This window comes from Crocodylus porosus, unplaced genomic scaffold, assembly GCF_001723895.1.
Source record: "Crocodylus porosus isolate Cpor-Errol unplaced genomic scaffold, CroPor_comp1, whole genome shotgun sequence".
NCBI lineage: Eukaryota > Metazoa > Chordata > Crocodylia > Crocodylidae > Crocodylus > Crocodylus porosus.
In genome coordinates, this window is record NW_017728909.1 from 27,178,517 (window position 1) to 27,198,697 (window position 20,181).

Consider the following 20,181-nt stretch of genomic DNA (forward strand, 5'->3'; position numbering starts at 1 on the left):
GGTCCCCCCTAGTGAGTTTATAGACAGTCACCAGGTCCCCCCTCAGCCTTCTCTTGTGAAGGCTGAACAGGTTTAGGTCCCGCAGTCTTTCAATGTAGGGTCTACCCTGTAGTCCCCGGATCATGCGGGTGGCCCTCCCTCTGGACCCTTTCAATGTTGTCCTCACCCCACCTGAAATGGGGCGCACAGAACTGGACACAGTCCTCCAGCTGTGGCCTGACCAGCATCGCATAGAGAGGGAGGATCACCTCCCTGGCTCTACTTGAGATGCATCTGTGGATGCACGACAAGGTCCAGTTTCTATCATTTTCTAGGAACAGAATCTAATTAGTGGAGACTTGCCTTCACTTTGTCCCTCTCCCACTGCCACAGAAAGGAAAATAAATCGGGGGGGGAGGGGTCAGGTAGCTCCCTTGCCCTCTGCCCCAACATTTTGCCCCTGCAGACCCTTTCTTACTGTCATACCCTGTACCCCCTGAGCACATGGGAGTGAGAAGCAAAAATAAACATACCTGTATTAACCTGAATGTAAGAAAACTACTACACGTACCCACAGACTTAGTTCATTCACAACTGATGCAGTGTACTTTTTTTTTTGAACTTCTACAAGTTTTAACACAGGTAGTCAGTCGATAAGCACACTTTTAAGCAGCACTTCTACACCTACTTGTATATAGTACAAACTATGCTTTTTTGGTTTTTTTGCAAAAATATTTACCCACACACATACACATCCCTCTACAAACCTGTTTCATGACCAACATGGTTCACTCAACAGTCCAAAACTCTTTTACGGTTGTACCATTCTCATCCCCATTACAATAACTACATCACGCACCCACACTCCCACATGCATGTCACCACCCCCATAAACCATCACGACCATGCAAAGAACCATTTCAATGCCTCCTGTGTGCCTCGCTTCCATTAGCCCAAAGCCAAAAGACTCATGACACCATACAGTCCATTGGGCTGGCCCCAGCAGAGATAACAGCAGTTCAAGTCATGGTGACCCCATAATGCAACACTGCTCAGTATGTGTGTGTTCCAGATACCCACACAAAGGATCTATGTGCTAATTCGCCCCCAACTCAGGACTAGAACCGGGTGTTCCTGTCACAAGTCCTGGGATTCTCCAAAAATTTATATGCAGAGAAGATACCGGGCAACCTGGTCTGACTCCACCTCATGGAAGGCAGGACCACACTAATCATAAGCGGCAGGCGAGAGATGGGCTGACAGAGGGATATTGGATAACCTGTTTGGGGCTCCATTTGGTGAAGTTTGTCAGACATGTCAGACATTAAGAAACAAGACTCATTGGAAATGGGAAAGAAGGTTGTGGGAGTGAAGAGGAAGCTGAAATGTATTTAGGGTAGTGGATTACCATGACTTCAAAATGAGTCAACACTAAGGGGGACTGAGCACTATGGGCACTACCATATATCTTATTTAGAAGGATTATCCCAAAAAGTGGCGTTAAGCTCAAGCAAATGGACTGTGCTAAAATGTTTCTGAGCGAACTCCAGTCCTACTACTGGAAAGCAGTGGGAGATGACAGAGGGGATGCAGCCAACTCCATATGGAAAAGGGACATGTAGCACAGGCTGTTCAAAGTCTCCCCAGGAAGGGATATAACAGGGAGAATGAAGAGGACGATGATGCAAGTGAACCTGGAGATAGCGAGGACGACAACAGGATCAGCAGCAGTGGAAGCGACAGCAACAAGGACTGTGAATGAACTAAGAAGGGAAACCCCAAATCGGGGCCAGGACTAAGGGACTGTGTTTGGGTTAGGGCAGGGCAGAGGGTGGGTGCACGTAGGCGCAGGGCAGTGAGTGTGGTTATTGGAATGGGTGCACAGGTTTCTTAAGGTGGTTTTAAAAAGAAAAGGTGAGATGGAAGTCTGTGATAGAGGATGTATATATCTATACATCTTTATATAGAGATAGATATATTTTAATTTTTAAAAAATGGCCTTTTGGCTCAGAGGGAAATACTGTGACTACTAACTAAGGTGATTTTCCCAGGGGCAGAGGATAACTGCTTTTCTGGCACGGGGTAGTACCTGGGTGGAGGTAATGTGTAGTTAACCCTCCCACTTTCATTTCCAGTGGGAAGATCTTGGCTTTATGCCCACGTTATGGAACTGGGAGATTCCTCCCTATCTTGCTCCTGCAGCTGTATGGCTGCGGGCAAACAAAACTCGAGTGCAACCCAACCCCAAGCCTCTGGGCTTGGGTCTGCATGTAGGATGCCTGCCAAATGATTTGGAAACATCTGGAGCAGCAGGTGAAGAATGTTTGCCCGTAGTAGTCATATAAGGTTCTTGAAAGACTCATGGATTTGGAATTGATTTGGCTTGGAACACAAAAAATTTTCCTTAAAAAAAACAAAAAAAAAAGGAATATGTATTTTTGCAAAAAGCCTCCAAATGTGAGCATGTCAGCTACACAATGTATAGCAACAGGGGATTGCTCTTGGGCTTTCCCTCTAGCTTGCTCCTTTGGTCTTTTGGCTAGGTGCAAGTGAGGGGTCATCTAAACTCCAAGGCCTCCAGACCTGGGGTTTGTACATAGGATGCCTGTCATGGATTTGGGAGGATCCGAAGTCCCAGGCTGATGAGCAGGGATCCTGGTTTCATCTGATTAAAAATTGCAAATTCTCTGATTAAAAACCCAAAATCTGTGGTAAAAATTAAAGTCCCTCCCAGTGCAGATGGTGCCCCACTCCCTCCCCACAGCCTCAACATCCCTCCTGATGCCCCTCACAACAGCCCCCTAGACACAGAGGCACACAGATACTGACACCCACCTCACCAGGTAAGTGTGTGGGGAAAGGATGGGGCAAAGGGAAGGTGCTGGGGAGTAGATCAAGAAGTGGGGGAGTATGTCCCGTGCCCACTCCCAGGAGCAGGGGCGGGGAGTGAGGGCAGGGGTGCCACTCTGAGGGCCACACCTGCGCTGGCCAGCCTGACAGGGGGTTCACACATGGAAGCTGCCACCGCAACTCTGCCACTGCACCCTGTGCTACCATCCCACAGCCACCTGCACGGCTTTGTGGGCAAGTGGCACAGGGCACGGCAGCGTGATGTCAACTACGGTGTGCGGACCACATATGTGCCGCCTGGCTGAGGCTGAAAGTGGGGCTTCCATGCAGTGGCCACCACTGCACCACTGCTTATGCCTTGCAACCGGCTGCACGGCTCCACAGCAGTGCAGGGTGGTGGCGGCGGCTACACGCTGGCTGGGGATGCTGCCACCACGGAGCCATGCCCTTCGCCCCTGGATCCTACAGGTAAGTGGGGCTTGGGGGCTGTGTGGAGGCCTGGGGAAGATGGTTGGGGGAGCAGGGGGTGTTCCCGGCCCCAGGCAGCACACCACAGCCAGGAGCAGGGCTGGGGGTGAGGGCAGGGCCAGGGGGTGAGGACAGGGATGCCCCTATGCGGGGGTCTTTGCAGGCAAGCCATGTGGTGTGCAGTGTGGTGGTGCCCACCATGTGCGGGCTGCAGACATGCCACCTGGCTGGGTGCCCAGGGGAGGGGTTGCTTGCATGCGGCTGGCTACACAGCTCCATGACTGGCTCTGCAGAGTAGCAAGGGATGGTGGCTGGCAGGGGCTCACAGGCAGCGACTGCTGGTGCTTACCTATAGGGTCATGCCAACGGTGATGGCCACTGCCTAGAAAATCTCCTGGCACTGCCGCAAAGCCATGCCCAAGGCTGTGTGGCCAGCTGCAGGGCAGCAGTGGCACTGTGGTGGTGGCTGGGCAGCACACAGCCATTCCCACCACCATCCTACGCTGTCACCACACTGCTGCTGCCACCTGGCAGCTGGCCGCACAGCTCTGGGCATGACTCCAAGGTGGCAGCGGTGGCGTGGGGAGGTTCTGTACACAGCGGCTGTCTCCACTGGCACGGCCCCACAGGTAAGCAGCAGCGGCCACTGCATACAAAACCTCCCCACACCACCACGCCTGGAGCTGTGTGGCTGGCTGCATGGCGGCAGCATGGTGGCGGTGCAGGGTGGTAGCAGTGTGCCCCACCTCTCACCATCACTGCAGAGGTGGCCATGGAGCTGTGCAGCCGGCTGCATGAGAGCCTCCTCCTTCCTCTCCCCTGGGCATCTAGCCGGACAGCATGTGTGTGGCCCGCACATGGCAGGCACCACCACACTGCTCTGCATCGCTTGCCTGCAAAGCCCTCCACAGAGGGGCACGTCTGCCCTCACCCCCTGGCCCTGCTCCCAGCTGCGGGGTGCTGCCTGGGACCTGCAGCACTCCCTGCTCCCTCAGCCTCCAACCACCTTCCACAGCCCCCAGACCCCCCCCTTACCTCCAGGCACCAGGGATGAAGGGCGAGTCTGAACCTGAGACCAGCCATGGTTGACTCAGATGCCCAGGCCCCGCCCTTCTCCCTCTCCCTCCCCTTCCGGCAGGGCTGGGGGTTTCCTGCCCTTTCTGCAACAAGCTCTTGCAGGGTGGAACTGTACCAGCCTACAAGAGCTGTTTGCAAAGTGGAGAATCCACGGATTTCTCTGCTAAAAAGGGAAATATGTGTTTTCCACAATAAAAACAGGGAATCCGTGTTTTTCTCTGTTTTTCTGTGGGAAAAAGAAAACCCGGATCCCTGCTGAGGAGTCTAGGAGGTAGCATACTTGCTGGTGGCCAACAGAATTCAGAACTGTTTTAGCTTATTTGGTCTTAGACATAAAATTTAAAAAAATGCGGTAGGTTCCCATCAGCATCTTAGCCCTCTGGCTAAAATCAAGCATTTTTGGCACTAAAGGGAAGGTGTCAGGGCTGGCTCTGGCCTTCCTGCTACCAACCTGGTATTGCAGTACCTCCCGGTCTGCTGCCAGTTCCCTATGGAGGTAACACCTGCCCTTTTTTTGGTTTTGTTTTTGTTTTTAAGGGCCAAACTCCCCCCCAACAAAACAGCTTTCTATCAATATACTTGCCCCAAATGGACCATGTTTTTTTTATAATCATGTTCAGGCTGTATTTAAATTGACTTAATGGTTAGTTTCCATTATTGAGCACATGTTGCTCTTAAAAGTAATTTGATGATAGCAAATGTACCAGTATTCTCTACCAAATCACCTTGCCAGGGTCGTTTGACCCCAGCACTCTTTCCTGCCATGGCAGGGGGTTGGACTTGATCTGCTCAGGTCCCTTCTGACCCTACCAACTATGAAACTATTTAGAAAGGTTTTCTTGTATGCAATTGTAAGACAAGAGACCTTCCTCCCCATCTTATATTTAAATAAATACAGTAAATCTACCTAGGCCACCCGTCTCAAGACAGTACTACATTAGAAACACTGACTGTTTTAAAAACCTTTTTCTTCTAAACATATCGTTCTATTTGGTTAAAATATACTGTTTAAAGAAGACTGTCTGGTCACTATACTCCCTCTTATTTAACTGCTAATCGGAAAGGATGCTGAAATCCATCAGGCCTGTCCAGTAACTATAGTGTAGCAGCCTACTGCCAGCTGTACAAGCAAGAATATTGCAGAACTTCATCAGTGAAGTTGTGTGTGTTGGACTTGAGACCATTTCAAATCAACCGAACTAAGCTCCAAGTGGCAGAATGCTGTAGCCATACTAAGAAGAAGGAATTTACAGGTGAGAGGAGAAATAGATAAAAGACTTTAAAAATCAATAGTGCAACTGGGCACATAACTCAAAATGGAATCAGATTACCTGCCCTGGAGCGTGGCCAGATGAACCCAAACTCAGGGCCAGACCCTGCTCCACCTTCTAGGCACCCAAGAGTGACTGCATTCCCCCCTGGTCAAGTTCCTGAAAATCCATTATTGGAGCATTTTACAAAAATAAATGCATCTTAGCTTTAAAACTGAGGTCATGCCTAGACACCTAAGGCGGTAGAGCTGGATCTGGCCCCAAAAATTCAGGGTCAGTCGCTATTCTGAAAAGGTAAATAATTAACCAAGAAGAATCTCTCTTCTTCAGACATTTCTGCCAATGACAGGGCTTCAAATGAGCTTCTTTGATCAGTTAAACCTACCAGGACTGACCAGCACCAACTATCTGCATATTTTTAAAGTATTTTTTTCCATTACCATCCTAGCAACACTGGCCTGTTTGGTCTCAAACATTCAGAGTTCTATGCCTGTAACAAAACTGATACTCCACTCCTTGTACAGAGACTAGGAAAGGACGAAACCATGCCTACATAAACTGACTGGCTTTAAAGGGCTACAGAGACAACTGACAGCAAGTCAAGCCCCAAATGCACAAAGCAGAGTCATTAAAACCAACTTTTATTCTTATGTCAATAATAAAATTAAAACAATAACAAAAATCGCCACATTTCTAAACAGAAGCCCTCTCAAACTCAAGAAATTACTCTTTTCTCCCACCACTTTACATTATTTCTACTCCTCTGATAGCTTTAGAAAAAATAAAATTACATGAGTAATATCCACCTATAGCACAGTTCCAACTTTTAAAGGGACTTCCTCAAAAATAAAGAAGAAAAGCATATGTATTATCATAAAAAGAGGACTTACTTGTGTCACTCTCTCCAATGTTTCTTTACGCAGAACCTCAATCTGCCAGGTGGCATCTAAATCAAATGGGAAGGCTGAGCCACCATCCTTCCACTTCAGATATAACATCGCAGTCGAAAAGTCAGGAGTCAAACTAAGAATTTGTGGAGTGAGTGGAACAAATGCTTGAAAAACAAACAAACAAAAAAGTCCACCAAGTCATTAGTTAACAGTATCAGCAATACAGTGTCCACAGGTGCTTAATAATTGCATCTCTTGAGTCTGAACTGGCTTGTAGCCATACCAACATGTGGTTTGATCTTAATAATTAGATGTGTGGTGACATGTCATTACTTGAATGGGAAAGTTCACAGAAAAACACAGGTGCTAGTAAAGCAATGCTGGTGACTCAGCAGTTAGTATTTTTTCTCTTCCTATGTTGGGGTTAAGCAAATATGCCAAGCATGGTTATTTTTCTCCCCACACTGCACTTTAACACACACTTTTACCTACTTTCTGTTAATGACAGACTATGGCAATTTTTTATCCATCCTAGTACCTCTTCTTTTGCTTCTGTGAAATCCCTTCCAATGAAATTGTGATAGGATAGGTTTTGTCTAACCACACATTTTTCCAAAGCTTTGGACAATAGTAATGCTACACTACACAGCTGCCAGGTTTGTTAAATAGTACTGTACTCTTAGAAGTGCTGTTCTCCAGAAGAAAAGAAACATTAAGGTCTCATAATGCTTTCTGTAAAAAGGAAACACTGTTAATAACGAAAAGTTGGGAAAATTACTTTGCAATTGCTTCCCCTGGTGCTTTCAATGCTAACATTCCTAAAAATTAAAAATGGCAGAGATCACAGGAGCAGATGAGTCTTTCAAGCCAGTGTAAACTAAGACTATATAGGAGCGTATTATATACTATGCTATATACTGTATACACTGTTAGCATGGGAGTCAGGCTATCCCTGGAGGATGCTAGCAGATGGTAGGGGAAAACAAGATGAACAAATGAAGCAAATGATGATTAGAACCAGATGATTAGACATGAGAACCAGGGGAGAACAGAGCTACTAATGGTAAAGTGAGAGTACTGAGACAGATCAAGTTAAAAAAAAAAAAAAAAAAAAGAGAGAAAGACTACCAATACTGGCTATGGTACTATATGAACTATTGCATTTGGTGAAGTAGGTTGTTGCCTATAAAAGCTCATGACCCCCTGAACCAGTTAGTTTTTAAAGCAGGGGTGGGCAAAGGCTGGCCCATGAGCTGGATACTACCTGCAGCAGACTCCATTTCCCAGCAGCCTCTGCAGTGGCAGCTCCATCTGGCTGCTGCCATTGGACCCAACCCCACTACCTGGGCACCCCAACCTGTCTGCCCCGCACTTACCACCAAGGGCGGGGCCTGCGTTGGTAGGGCACGTGACCGGATGGGTAGGATGGGGCCGCGGCTGGGAGCAAGACAGGTGGGCCGGGGCTGGGGCCAGGACCTTGGGGCAGTATCAGCACAGGGCTGGGGCTCAGGCAGAGCCACGATCTGCTGCAACAAGCACAGGTGACACAGGCAGGGGTGTGCAGGGAGCGGATGACAGCTCTGTTGTAGCCTGGCGCTATCACTGCCCCAAAATCCTGGCTCCTTCCCTGGCCCAACAGTCCACCTAGCACCCACAGCTCCCAGCTGGTCACCATGAAGACCCCACGAGTGCAAGGCCATAACAGTGAGGGGCCAAGGCCAAGCCTGAGCCCTGATTCTGCAGCCCCATGCTGTCATGGCCTTGCATTTCTGGGGTCTCCATGAAGGCTGGGAGCCATGTGGGCAGGGGGCTGCTAGGAAGTGAAGCCTGGCCACTGGCTGGATCTATCATTTTGCCTACCCCTGCTCTAACAGCTGTTCTCCTGAAATATAATGTGCACCCCAATTTTTTCTAGCTGGTTTTGGGGGGGAAAGGTGTGTGTCACATGAATAAGAAAACTCAGTGAATGTACAAAGCAAAATGGCATAAATGTGGTTGGCTCTGAGAACTCAAGAGATGTCCTTCACTAGCACATGGTGAGATTATATTATCCTTGTTAAACATGATCATGTAGATTCATTGAAATTAGGGGCTGGAAGGGACCTTGTAAGATCATCAACTCCAGCCCCACTGCCACAGGCAGGAAGTCTGCTGGAGTCAAATGACCCCCACAAGATAAGCATCCAAATGCCATTTGATGAGTCCAGAGTAGGTGCTTGCACCACCTCTGAGGGGAGTCTATTCCATGAAATGGATGAGCTCAGTAAGAGTACGAGCATGGCAGGGCACTTAGGATGCCTGCCAGTTTAAGAAGTCAGGTAACTTGCGGAGCTGCCAGTAGGTGCAGGCCAGGCTAATGGGGAGTCAGCTGACCCAAGACACCAGCAGGTGAGGTTGGCCTGATAGAGGGAGTCACCTGACTCCAGAGGAGGGCTGGGTTTGGAGCAGGTGTAATCCCAGGCCCTGAGAGAAGCCTGGCAGTGACATCTTGGAGTCCTGTTAAGAAAACACCACCCTCACAGGAGGACTGCAGTGCTGAAGCACCAGCCCAGAGAGGATGGCTGAAGCAGTCTGGAGGACTGGGGGCTGGAGGAGGTTCCTAGGGACCCAGGCTGGGGTCTGAGTGGACCTAGATCAAGAGGCTTAGTGCAGAACATCTATCGTGTGGCCTAGAAAAGCCCAGATGGAGGAGCCCAGCACAGGAGACCTGTTAAGGGGCCTGAGAGAGTGGACCTGTGAGTGAGTGTGGGCTGGCAGGCTGGAGAACTGACCCCAGCAGAATCCTGCTGGTCTGTCAATGAGGCCAGGGCCCAGGGTGGGGCCAAAGGCCAGAGACGACCGCAGCAGGAGACTGCCAGGGCTAGTGATGGGGCCACTTCTTAACTGGCCTGAGACAGGGACAGGGACAGGGCCTAGGACAAGTCAAAGGTCCAGGTGGGGCCACTGCCAGAGAGGAAGGGGGATCAGGGGCCTGCAGCCCAGAGTGAGGATGGATGGCCATGCCAGGGCTATCTGAAGAGTAGGTGAGCCTAGGAAAGAGGGTGGTGGAGGGAGCAACCAAGAGAATCTTGCTGGCCTGCCAATGGGGCCAGGGCCCCGGGAGAGGCCAAAGACTGGAGGTAGCCTCATGGTGGGAGCCAGAGAGGAGTCCTCAACTGCTCCAAGGTGGGGCCATGGCCTAGGAGAGGCCACTGCCAGAGAGGAAGTGTTCAGAGAAACCGAGGCCCAGAACAAGGACAGCTGGGACAGGGCCACCGGATGTAAAGGAGGGTCCGAGACAGCACCAAGACCAGGGGGCCCAGGGGCAGGGGCAGAGGAAGAGAGAGCTGGGGCCAAGGGAGTCTGGAGGAGTGACATCAGAAAGGGACAAAGAGCATGTAGCCATGGTTGTTGGACAGGGACAGCACGGCTCTGGGGATAGAGGCCGGGACCTAAACTGGTCCTGGGTATGACTGAAAACCGCACCCTACTGGGGTTTAGGGTCACAGCAGGGTGTGGCAGCCCAGAGAGTGGCTGAGTGAGGAACCAATGGGCCTGAAGACTCAAGTGGGCTGTGCAAGAGACCAAGCAGTCTGAGGGCCCAGAAGAGGGCTGTGCGAGAGACCAAGGGTCTGAGGCACAAGGTCCGCGTGCAGGCATGTAACAAAGAACATCCAAAATGATGCCACCTGCGAGGAATGGGGTATGGTGTAGGAGAGGAACAGAGCCATGCAATTAGCTCATAAGGCAACAGACCAGAGACACCAAGTGGTCATTATAACAAGGCCAGGTCTGGGAAGCCCTGGGGCAGCCTCCCTTTTATGATCATAAAAGACATCAAGGTGTGGCAGGAAAGTGAAGGGGAGACTGCTCCCAGAGCAAGCAGGGTAAAAGGAATTTTCGGGGGCCTCCAAGGGCTTATGAACACCCCTGTGAATGCTACAATGAGACAAGTGTTTGACAGATCCCCATCCCATATCTTTCTGGCACTGGTGTAACTCAGGAGGGAACATCTGCCACTGCAGTTGGTGCTGCCCCACACATGGCTGCTACCTGGGGCATGGACCTGCCCTGTTACACCTCTACTTTCTGTAACCTCCAATGACAGTTCCACAATAAATGGATGAGTCTTGCTGTCCTGTACAACAGAGGTTGCATGCCTGTGAGACACAATGACCAGTGGAGACTGAAGAGAAGCTGGGGAGATAAATTTGTAGGAGAGAGTAAGCAGCTCAAAGTTTTGGAGGTATGAAAACTCACCTTCCTACTACATGGAAAAGAAACAAAGGAAGATATTATTTCCCTTAAACTGTGGCGAGAGAGTGGGGATGGAACCTAAACAAGGATTGCTCCAGAAATGTAAAAGCCCAAGAGGTGACAATTGAGTGATTATTTTAGTGTAGTTTTCCCTAGACAAATGAATCCAAGTGAACAAAGTGTTGTAACTAATGCTATTTAACTATCTACTAGGCTACCAAGACATGCCTTCTGGCTCAGTTCTGAACTTCTGTTGTATCAAATAATTTTCAGTAAAAGTTAGTTAAGATGCACTGGTAATTAAAATGCATCTTATTATCTATCCTATTTTCTTGCCTATTCTCTCCAATATTTTCCTGCTTTCTCCCCACCCATCCCCCTAGACTTAGAGGCAGCATCGAAGAGTGTGCGGGGAGAGGGAGGATTCTGCATGTCAACAGCAGTAACTCTTTGCACAGAGAAACTCTGCCAAATAAACAAAGTCATTTCCCAAATATTTTAGCTAAATGTTAGTATGAAGACATTTATATTTAAACTTGATACTTACAAACATTTTTCTCAGGCAGTATGAATGTTGTTGAAGCGAAAGGAGTTCCAGAAGCATTTAATGTGGTTATCTTTATGGTGGTGGAGCCGTGCACAATTGGAATATCTGCACTTTTTTCCTCATTTTTATTACATACTAGAAGGCCACTGAAATGATCAGACAAGAATTAGACAAGTGTTTCATGAATTCAGAAGTTGGAGAGTTCTCTAAAGCCAATGCTGTAAAACTTTAAAGATCCAATATAATCTCAAAACAGAAAAGGTGCAGGGTGAGCCAAACTTCAAAAAAATTAAGGTTTGAATTGGCTTTGGAAATGTTAGATGTGGATAAGCCTCTTGTATTTTTTCAGAAAATAATAAGACTCTAATGGCACACACTTTGTGTGAATTGTACTGTACAGCATTTGACTACAAGAAGGGGAGAATCATAACAAAATACAGAAGCAAAAAAACACAAAACAAAATGAAACAAAAATGATGTTTTATCCCAAATGCAATTCCAATTACTTATTAATCTCTTATTAAGCAGTACTTCCTCTAACATCAGAAAAATGAGGCTGTTCTCCCCATTGTGTTATATGGCCTCTTTTTGCTTGTCTTATTTTTTGCAAGGGGAGAATGAGTGCTGAAAGAATTTTCATCCCCAGCAAGGAACAAATCTCTTCTTAAGCAGTGCATGAAAAGGTTAGTTCTTTGGTGCAGGGATATTCCGTGTTTGCTTAGGGCTTAGGGTAATGGGGTGCTCAGGTCTTTATGACTGGGGCAGGTAAGCTATATGAATATTAATAATATAAAGGATGGCTTGAATCTCTTGACTCATTATCCTTTACTATGCAATTGGAAAGGAAAGAGCTTTAGAAAAGCTCAGATTTCACCCTTGGCAGGGGTGGGGAGCGGTAAAGAGAGCAGTGCCAGAATTCCTGCCAAGAGACTATTATCATCTTAAGAACCTATAACTTTCTCTTTTTGAAGCAGTTCAAACCTATGACTAGGTTAATTTGGGGACTCATCCCAGAGTCCATGCTTGGTAAGACCAGTATGGCCTGCTTTGTTCAAGTCCTGAGAAGGACTGACCTCCTACGTTCAGATGCATCTCCAGAGAAATTTTGACTTCGAGGGTTGCAGTGAGAGCATTAAGCTTCTTCCCCTGTCAGGGCTCCTCACAGATGGGCCCCCACTCTTGGCTTCCTGAACCATCCAGCCTATCCTGCCATGCTTAAGGAGGAGAGAATAAATTGACAAGCAGTAACTCATTTAGTGGTCCCAAAAATGGAAGATCACTGAACTGCTACTCTCTGCATGACTATGTAACTGGAGACAGAAAACCTGTGTGTGGGTGGAAGGAGTACAGCCAAGCCCTAGAGCCCAAAGGACAAGTCTGAGCTGCTTTTGGTATTTCCAGGAATAAAAAGAGACAAGGCATAAAATATCTGGACTTGAGGAAAGGAGTCTATATCCAGAAAAGACTTAAAAATCATCTCTAGTACAGGACAAATACCTGGCAGATTCTGAACCCCATGAGTTCCACGTGTAATTCTAACTAATGAGACTGTTGAAAATTAAAAAAATAGTATTCCTTAAAAATCTCAACTGGATTTCATTCCAGACAGGCCCTTTCAACTGTGTTGCATTTTAGACTCCCCCCAATAAAACTGTCATCTTCAAATGGGTTCAATATTTCAACTGATTAAAAACAAACTCCAAAAAATCCTCCAGACCCCCATATGCAAAATCTCTCTCTCAAGTGAGTGAGACCATTGAGAGGCTTTTCTGAACTGCGACACGCACACACTTGAGAGATTTTTGTTAGCCATGATCCAAGTTTTCAAAACATGTTTTTCTTCATATGAATCTTAACACTTATAATGGACCTCTGCTCTCTAGCACAAAACAGCAAGAGTTGTTTTGTCAAACTATCATTTCTTTTTTGGACAAAGCCAGTTATGAAGGTATTCCTTGGAGATTTTAAAGCACAGACTAGATGACCAACAGAGAACTTGGAAGAGAGGAAAGTTAGAATGCCCAACCTGGTAAAAAGGGTAGGGGATAATACTCCGGTATGAAAATTACTGTTGTGCAGAAGTTCTTTGCCAGGTGAGGTATTGCATCCCTGCCTGATTTAGAACTGCTCTACCAAATGCAACAGATCGTTTCTCAGAGTACATCTGCCAAACTGTTACAGAAGTCTACAAGAAAAAATTCATAATTATTAAACAGATCTGAAATTATTACCTGTTTTCATAACAGAACTCATAAGTCTGTCCAAGGTTTGTACTGGAGAAGGCATCCCAAGAACAGGTCATTATATTGAAATCATGTGTTATACATCTCAAAGTCTGAGGTGCTTCTGAATAACCTGAAATTGTAATATCCATATCAGTTAATAACAAGGGTGTTTAACTGGCAGCCTATTGGCTGCATGCAACCTGCAAGGGGTTAAGTTGCTGCTCTCTCACCCAGCAGCTGCTAGTTGCATAGCGGATAGAGCCTCCGGGTCCTCCCTCCCTCTGCCAGCTACAGCTTTCTGCCCTCACCCTAGTGAGTGGGACAGTACAGTACAGCATAGGGGAACTGAAGGTGAAGCCAGACCGCAGTGTGTGCATGTGTGCGCGCACCCATAAGACAGCACACTGCAGAACTGGGGGCAGGGGTGAGGACAGAGGGAATCATGCCTGCATGGCTACAGTAAAGTATGGGGGGAAAAGCATAAATTGAGCAAGGGGAGGGGGCATCTGCGTGGCCTGTGGCTCACCTGATGCAGCCAATGTGGCATGTGGATCCTGCTCGTGTGGCCCTCCAGAGGCTTACAAGTCAGACAACCCTGACTTGTATTATGATTCAATGTTGTACTCCATGACTGAAGCTACTGTCAAGTATAAACTCTTAACAGTTGCTTCATTCTTAAACATTCACAGTATGTTTTAAAATCTTTTACATATGGTATGGTACAGTCTGCAGCCAAAGATTATAATAGATTACCTATGATCTTTGATGCCACCTCACCTGCTATACCTTAAGAGCACTTAATTTTTGGAGACTCTCAAAAGATTGAGGTCACTTTTGAAAAACTTGGCTAGAGACTCTACTTTGCTGTACCAGGGTTATACTAGAGTAAGGGTGTCAAAGATATGACCCATGGAGCCCTATCAACCAGGCCATGATGCTGCCCATTGTTCTTAGAGTGGACCCACATGCAAGGTCAGATTGGATGTGGGTGGCACATAGAGCCTGTGTGGAGCTGGTCCAGGATGTTGGATCTGGCACGCAGAGCTGATCTGCAGGCCCAATCTAACCCATGGACTGGTTTCATACCATTCATCTGGCCCAGGGGGCAAGGCAAGTCTGAAACCCATGTACTAGAGGATTGGTTACCAACCAGTTGATCTCAGTTGACTGGTTGATCATGGAGCCTCTGACAGTCTATCAGACGCTCCACAGTCGGGAGTGGCAGGACACATTTGGCTGGGCTGAGCCATATCCTCTGCCTCACAGACCGGGCTGGGTGAGTAGGATCAGAGCCTGGGCGGCTTGTCCAGGAAGCAGGAGCCGGGGTGAGGAGCAGTAGATCCTGGAGTAAACTTTACTTGCAAAAAGTGATCTTCACCATAAAAGGTTGGAGACCACTGTACTACTGGGTCCATGCCCTTAGTGTGCACACCTTCTATGTGGAAGATATATAGCAGATTCTTCAAGTCAGATTGCAGATTTGACCATAAAACCTCCCCTTCCACATTTTACATATGCAAATAGGTGATGTTTGCAAGTTTAGCTTGGTATTTGAGTTGATTTCGTTTCTAATAGAGCAAGACTTCAGAAAAGCTAACTTCAGTGTGCTCAGGAGATTAGCTAGTGAGGCATTAAAGTTCAAGACCATTGGCGAAATAGGGGTGCAGGAAGGGTGGTCGTTCCTGAAGGGAGTGATCCCATGGGTGCAGAAGGAGACAATCCCATTGCACATAAAAGGGGGCAAAGGGACCAAGAAGCCCTCTTGGCTGAACAGAGAAGTCCCAGAAAGCCCAAGGGCAAAGAAAGACGTATACAGGCTGTGGAAATAGGGGGTACCTACCAAGGAGGAGTATACTTTCCTGGCTCGCACTTGCAGGGAATTCGTTAGGAAGGCCAAAGCAGGATTAGAACTTAGGCTGGTGACAAAAATTAAGGACAACAAAAAGTCCTTCAGGTATATAGGGAGCAAAAGGAAGGTGCGGGGTAGCATAGGACCCCTACAGGACAAACTAGGCCAATTGGTGACAGAGAAGGGGGATAAAGCTGAGCTCTTCAGTGAGTTCTTTGCATCTGTATGCCTAGACACAGACCAAGACAAATCTCCCAACTGGATCACAGACGCAGGAGGGAGACCAACCCACCAACTGTTAGCGCAGACTTAGTGAAGGGGCACTTGGAGGGGCTGGATGTGTTCAAATCAGAAGGCCTGTGTTAACTTCATCTGAGGGTGCTGAAGGAATTGGCCAGTGTTATAGCAGAGCCGCTATACTGGCACAACTGTTCAAGCTGCTCCAGTCAGGTCCCAGAGGACTGGAAAAGGGCCCACGTGGTCCCTATTTTCAAGAAGGGGAGGAGGGAGGAACCAGGAAGCTATAGACCAGTTAGTCTCACCTCTATCCTTGGGAAAACTCTGGAAAAAATCATTAAGGATCACATTTGTGGGAGCCCAGCAAAGGAAATAATGCTGAAAGGAAGTCAGCACGGGTTCACTGCAGGTAGATCCTGCCTGACTAACCTTGTTTCTTTTTACGACCAGGTCACAAAATGCTTAGACATAGGAGTTGAGGTAGATGTCATCTACCTAGATTAAGAAGGCCTTTGATATAATATCTCATTCCATTCTCGTAATTAAAGTGACAAGCAAGTACAAAAAGTGTTGCACCTGGGCAAAAAGTCCCACCAACACACTTACAGGCTGGGGATGACTTCTCAGCAGCACAGCAATAGAAAGGGATCTTGGAGTCAGAGCTGACTCCAAGATGAACATGAGTCATCAATGTGATGAAGTAATCAACAAGGCTAACCTCACTTTATGATGCATTAGGAGATGCATGATGAACAGGTCCAGGGCGGTGATGCCCTCTATGCGGCACTGGTCAGACCACAGTTGGAGCACTGCATCCAGTTTTGGGTGCCACGCTTCAAGAGGCATGAGGAGAATCTTGAGAGGGTTCAGAGGAAGCCACTCATATGGTCAGAGGCCTGCAAGCAAGGCCCTACGAGGAGAGACTGAGGGATCTAGATCTCTTCAGCCTTCACAAGAGAAGGCTGAGAGGTGATCATGTGGCTGCCTACAAATTCATCAGGGGAGGACAGCAGAGACTAGGAGATTCTGTATTTACTAGGGCACCCCCAGAGTAACTAGGAACAATGGCCACAAATTAACAGAGAGCAGATTTAGGTTGGACGTTAGAAAGAACTTCTCCACAGTAAGGGGTGCCAGAATCTGGAGTGGGCTTCCAAGGGAGGTGGTGCTCTCCCCTACCCTGGGGGATTTCAAGAGGAGACTGGCCCAGGGCAGGGGGTCAGACTCAATGACCAACTAAGGTCCCTTCTGACCCTAACATCTATGAATCTAAGAAAAGACCCAAACCCTAGAGACACTGAGTAATGTCAATTCCCCTTGATGTCTTATCATGAGGTTGGTGAAAGATCAGCATATTACAAAATTAAGTCCTTACTGGTTACACCCGTGCATTTTGATGTAATAAATTCTTAGGACCTACTGCAAAAAGATGGCATATGCAAATGCAATTGCTTTGAAATTAATTGAGTATAGAATCCTGTTAAATTTTGTTATAATTTTAAACCATTTATAGTTACTGAATGTCGGGTGCTCAAAATGAAGCAATCAGGAAAGAAGTAAAATCTATAATTCATAGTTGGCCATGTCGTCAAATCACTGTATTGCCCAAATCAAAGTTTCCTAACTGCCTATTACTGACTGTATTATGTACAATACAGCCTATGCAACTTTAAAGAGGAAAGTACAGCTACTATAATTCTTGTAAAACTAAACTAGTTTGACTCTGAATTTCCAGAAATCCAACTACTTTAATACACAAGCTTTATATGGGGAAATCTGGGTGGAAAAAAAGATAAAATTTTCCTCCCTCCACTAATGTAGGGCATAAGGATACCATTATGCCCCACTACAGGCTAAAGATACTTTTACAGCTTAGGGGCAAAAAAGGTGATGTTTACCAGTGCCCTCCTCCCAAGCCCTGACATGGAGGTCAATGAAGCTGCATCTTGAACACTTCCAAAGGCCATGCTGCCAAACTCCATGATCAACTTACAGTGCCACCTAACCTGGAAATGAAAGCATTGATCAATGATATGTGGACCTCAGCCTCCCTTGCTACATCAGGGGAGGGCAAAATATGGCCCGTGGGCCATATCCGGCCTGCCAACTGATTCTATCTGGTCCATGGGCAGGTGGCATGGGCAGCAGCTCTGGCTCTGGCCTCTGCTGGTGCTGTAGGGGATGCTGGGTGGAAGCAGCTCTGCCAGCTTGCCCACCCAGCTCTGTGCAACAGGCCCTGGGCCCTAACCCCAACTTAGTCTAGGTCAGTGGCACCCTGCCTGCCTGTGCCTTGGAGCTGGTGGGAGTTGCCCCAGGTGCTAAGACCATGTGATGGGCACTCTGCGCCTGTACCCAGAGGAGGCAGAGCTTTCCCAGCACCTCGTCGTGGGTGAAGCCCTGGTTTGGCCCCACCTCCCATTTTGCCCCATGCAGTGCTACAACCTTGCCCAGTCAGCTGCCACCTCCCAAATGCAGCCAGCACAGCTCCTATCCTGTTGCTGCCCACAGTACCCTAGGGCTAGGACTCCTTCTGGGGAAAGGGGGACCCCTGGGCTATGGGTAGGTACAGTCTGTGTGGCCTTGGCAGGGATCTTTGGGAGGCTGGAGGGGGCTACTAGGCATCCCCAGGCTTTGTGGGAACAAATGTGGATGGGAAAGTGTGCAGGACAGGCAGGTCTGAGGTGCAGGTGACTCGAAGGGTATGTCAGGGAGCAGGCTGAGGCAGGAGTTTCTTTGTGATATGTGGGGTGGCTCGGTTGTGGCAAGGCTCTGCTGGGGGTGCAGGTGTCCTTTGGCCGAGTGTCTTTCTGGCTGATTTTGGTTCTCTTGGGAGAGAGACTTTATTTTGAGCTATTATGCAATCCTCTCTATATACACTACTCAAACATAAATCAGGACAAAAATATTTTTTAAAATAACATTTATAATAGATATTTAATTGTTATCATATTTTTTTTTAATCTACTATTTGTTAAAATTATGTCTTCCCCACTAATGTTGTGTGTGGCTCTCAACAGCTCACAACTCATTAAGTGGCCCTCAAGCTGAAATAACAGTCCAAACTACCTGATGAATGCAAGGTAAGTACAGAGTATATACTGTGCAGGTGTTATATGAACAGTAATCAATTAGTATATTGGCTCTAACCACTTACCTGTCTCTTGACTATAAAGTAAGCTGGTCAGATGTAGGCAAGCTACCACTAAAAGACATCGAAGACTTGAATTATCCCACATTATTTTACTGTTGACTATTCAAGAGGTCAAATCTCAAGCAGGTATAAACTTCATCTTCTGCTCATATTGTTCACGTTCTGAAACAAATAATAAAAATAATCCTCCTTGGAGTCACAGAAAATGTCTATTTGGTAGTAAACAGCACAAGTTTTCTACAGTTGTATGTTTGGTACAAAGTTAAAATACTGGTTATATTACTTGCCCAGAGGGTGTGGTCATTTCAAAACATTTGGTAACAGTTAATGACATGTAAATTACTCCCAAAAGAAACACAGAACTGGAAGTGAACAGTCACAAAACGGGAAAAGACACAAGTAAAGAAAGTATCCCTCCCATTCTGAATTTTCATCAGAAATATAGTAAAGTAAATCTTGAAAAAACATGTTTGGACAAATAAAAGTCAGTTTCACATGAAAAAGAACACGCCTAAATTTTCCAAGGAAAGTATTTTGAAAACCCAATTTTCCACTGATGAACAGTTTTGACTATTTTTTAACCTTTTCACAGATAAATCAAAAAAGATACGTGACATACAAAGTCAACAGGAATTCATTCCTACACTGTAGTCATAGCAGTAACTGCAGTGCTGTATACACATGCCAAAGCTCACTGTTAAACTTAGATTTGGAGCCTGGGATCGTCTAACATAATAAAACAGTAGGGTAGGCTATTTTACCCAGCCTCTCAGACAGATTTTGCAGCTTGTATTGAGCTCTGAGCAGCTATGGCTTTACTGTTGTAGAGCAGCATACCCAATGATAATCTCTATTTTATCTCCTTAGATAAACGTATTCAGATAAATAGATTTACTAAGGACAGATTGTGCCAGACCACCAGGTATATCTGTCTGATAAGATGACTGTTTAAAAAGAGACAGAGAAAGAAAAGACAAACACAGTAGATCCAATATCTGGACGTTGGTAAAGCACTTGGAATAAAGTACCATGGAGGTAATCATCAATTAAACCGGAGAAGATGAGTATTAACCGTTCTTTATTTATCTTACAATTAATTTTTCTTGACTTCAGTAAGTAGAACTTCATAAGGTTTCAGACCAGTCTAATGTTTATTACTATCCATGGGTACAAAACGTAGGAGCGTCTACATCATACTCAAATTTAATGCGAAGTTGAGAGACATCCGCAATACAGAGGAGAATCTGAATGTTATGCAATGAGAACTTGATAACTGTGAGGACCAGAGTAACAGAAACTGTATAATTATTAAATTATATTCTAAGTGCAAAGTCGTACTCATTGGGACTAGTAACAAGAAATGTTCAATAATCAGCTACATCAAAGAGAAAGACTGGGACA

The 20,181-nt window shown here is 46.7% G+C and overlaps 1 protein-coding gene across 1 annotated transcript in view; it reads right to left on the reverse strand.

Moving 5' to 3' along the window:
* Window positions 1-18,964, reverse strand: part of LIFR (leukemia inhibitory factor receptor alpha) — a 56,507-nt gene extending 37,543 nt beyond the window's left edge. Inside the window, exons 1-4 of the mRNA XM_019531981.1 lie at window positions 18,784-18,964; window positions 13,550-13,673; window positions 11,319-11,464; window positions 6,536-6,699 (exon numbers count right to left, since the gene is read on the reverse strand). Coding sequence (XP_019387526.1) covers window positions 6,536-6,699; window positions 11,319-11,464; window positions 13,550-13,673; window positions 18,784-18,865 — 516 coding nt within the window. The 5' untranslated portion in view covers window positions 18,866-18,964. The remainder of the gene's footprint in view (window positions 1-6,535; window positions 6,700-11,318; window positions 11,465-13,549; window positions 13,674-18,783) is intronic.
* Window positions 18,965-20,181: the final 1,217 nt, after the last annotated feature.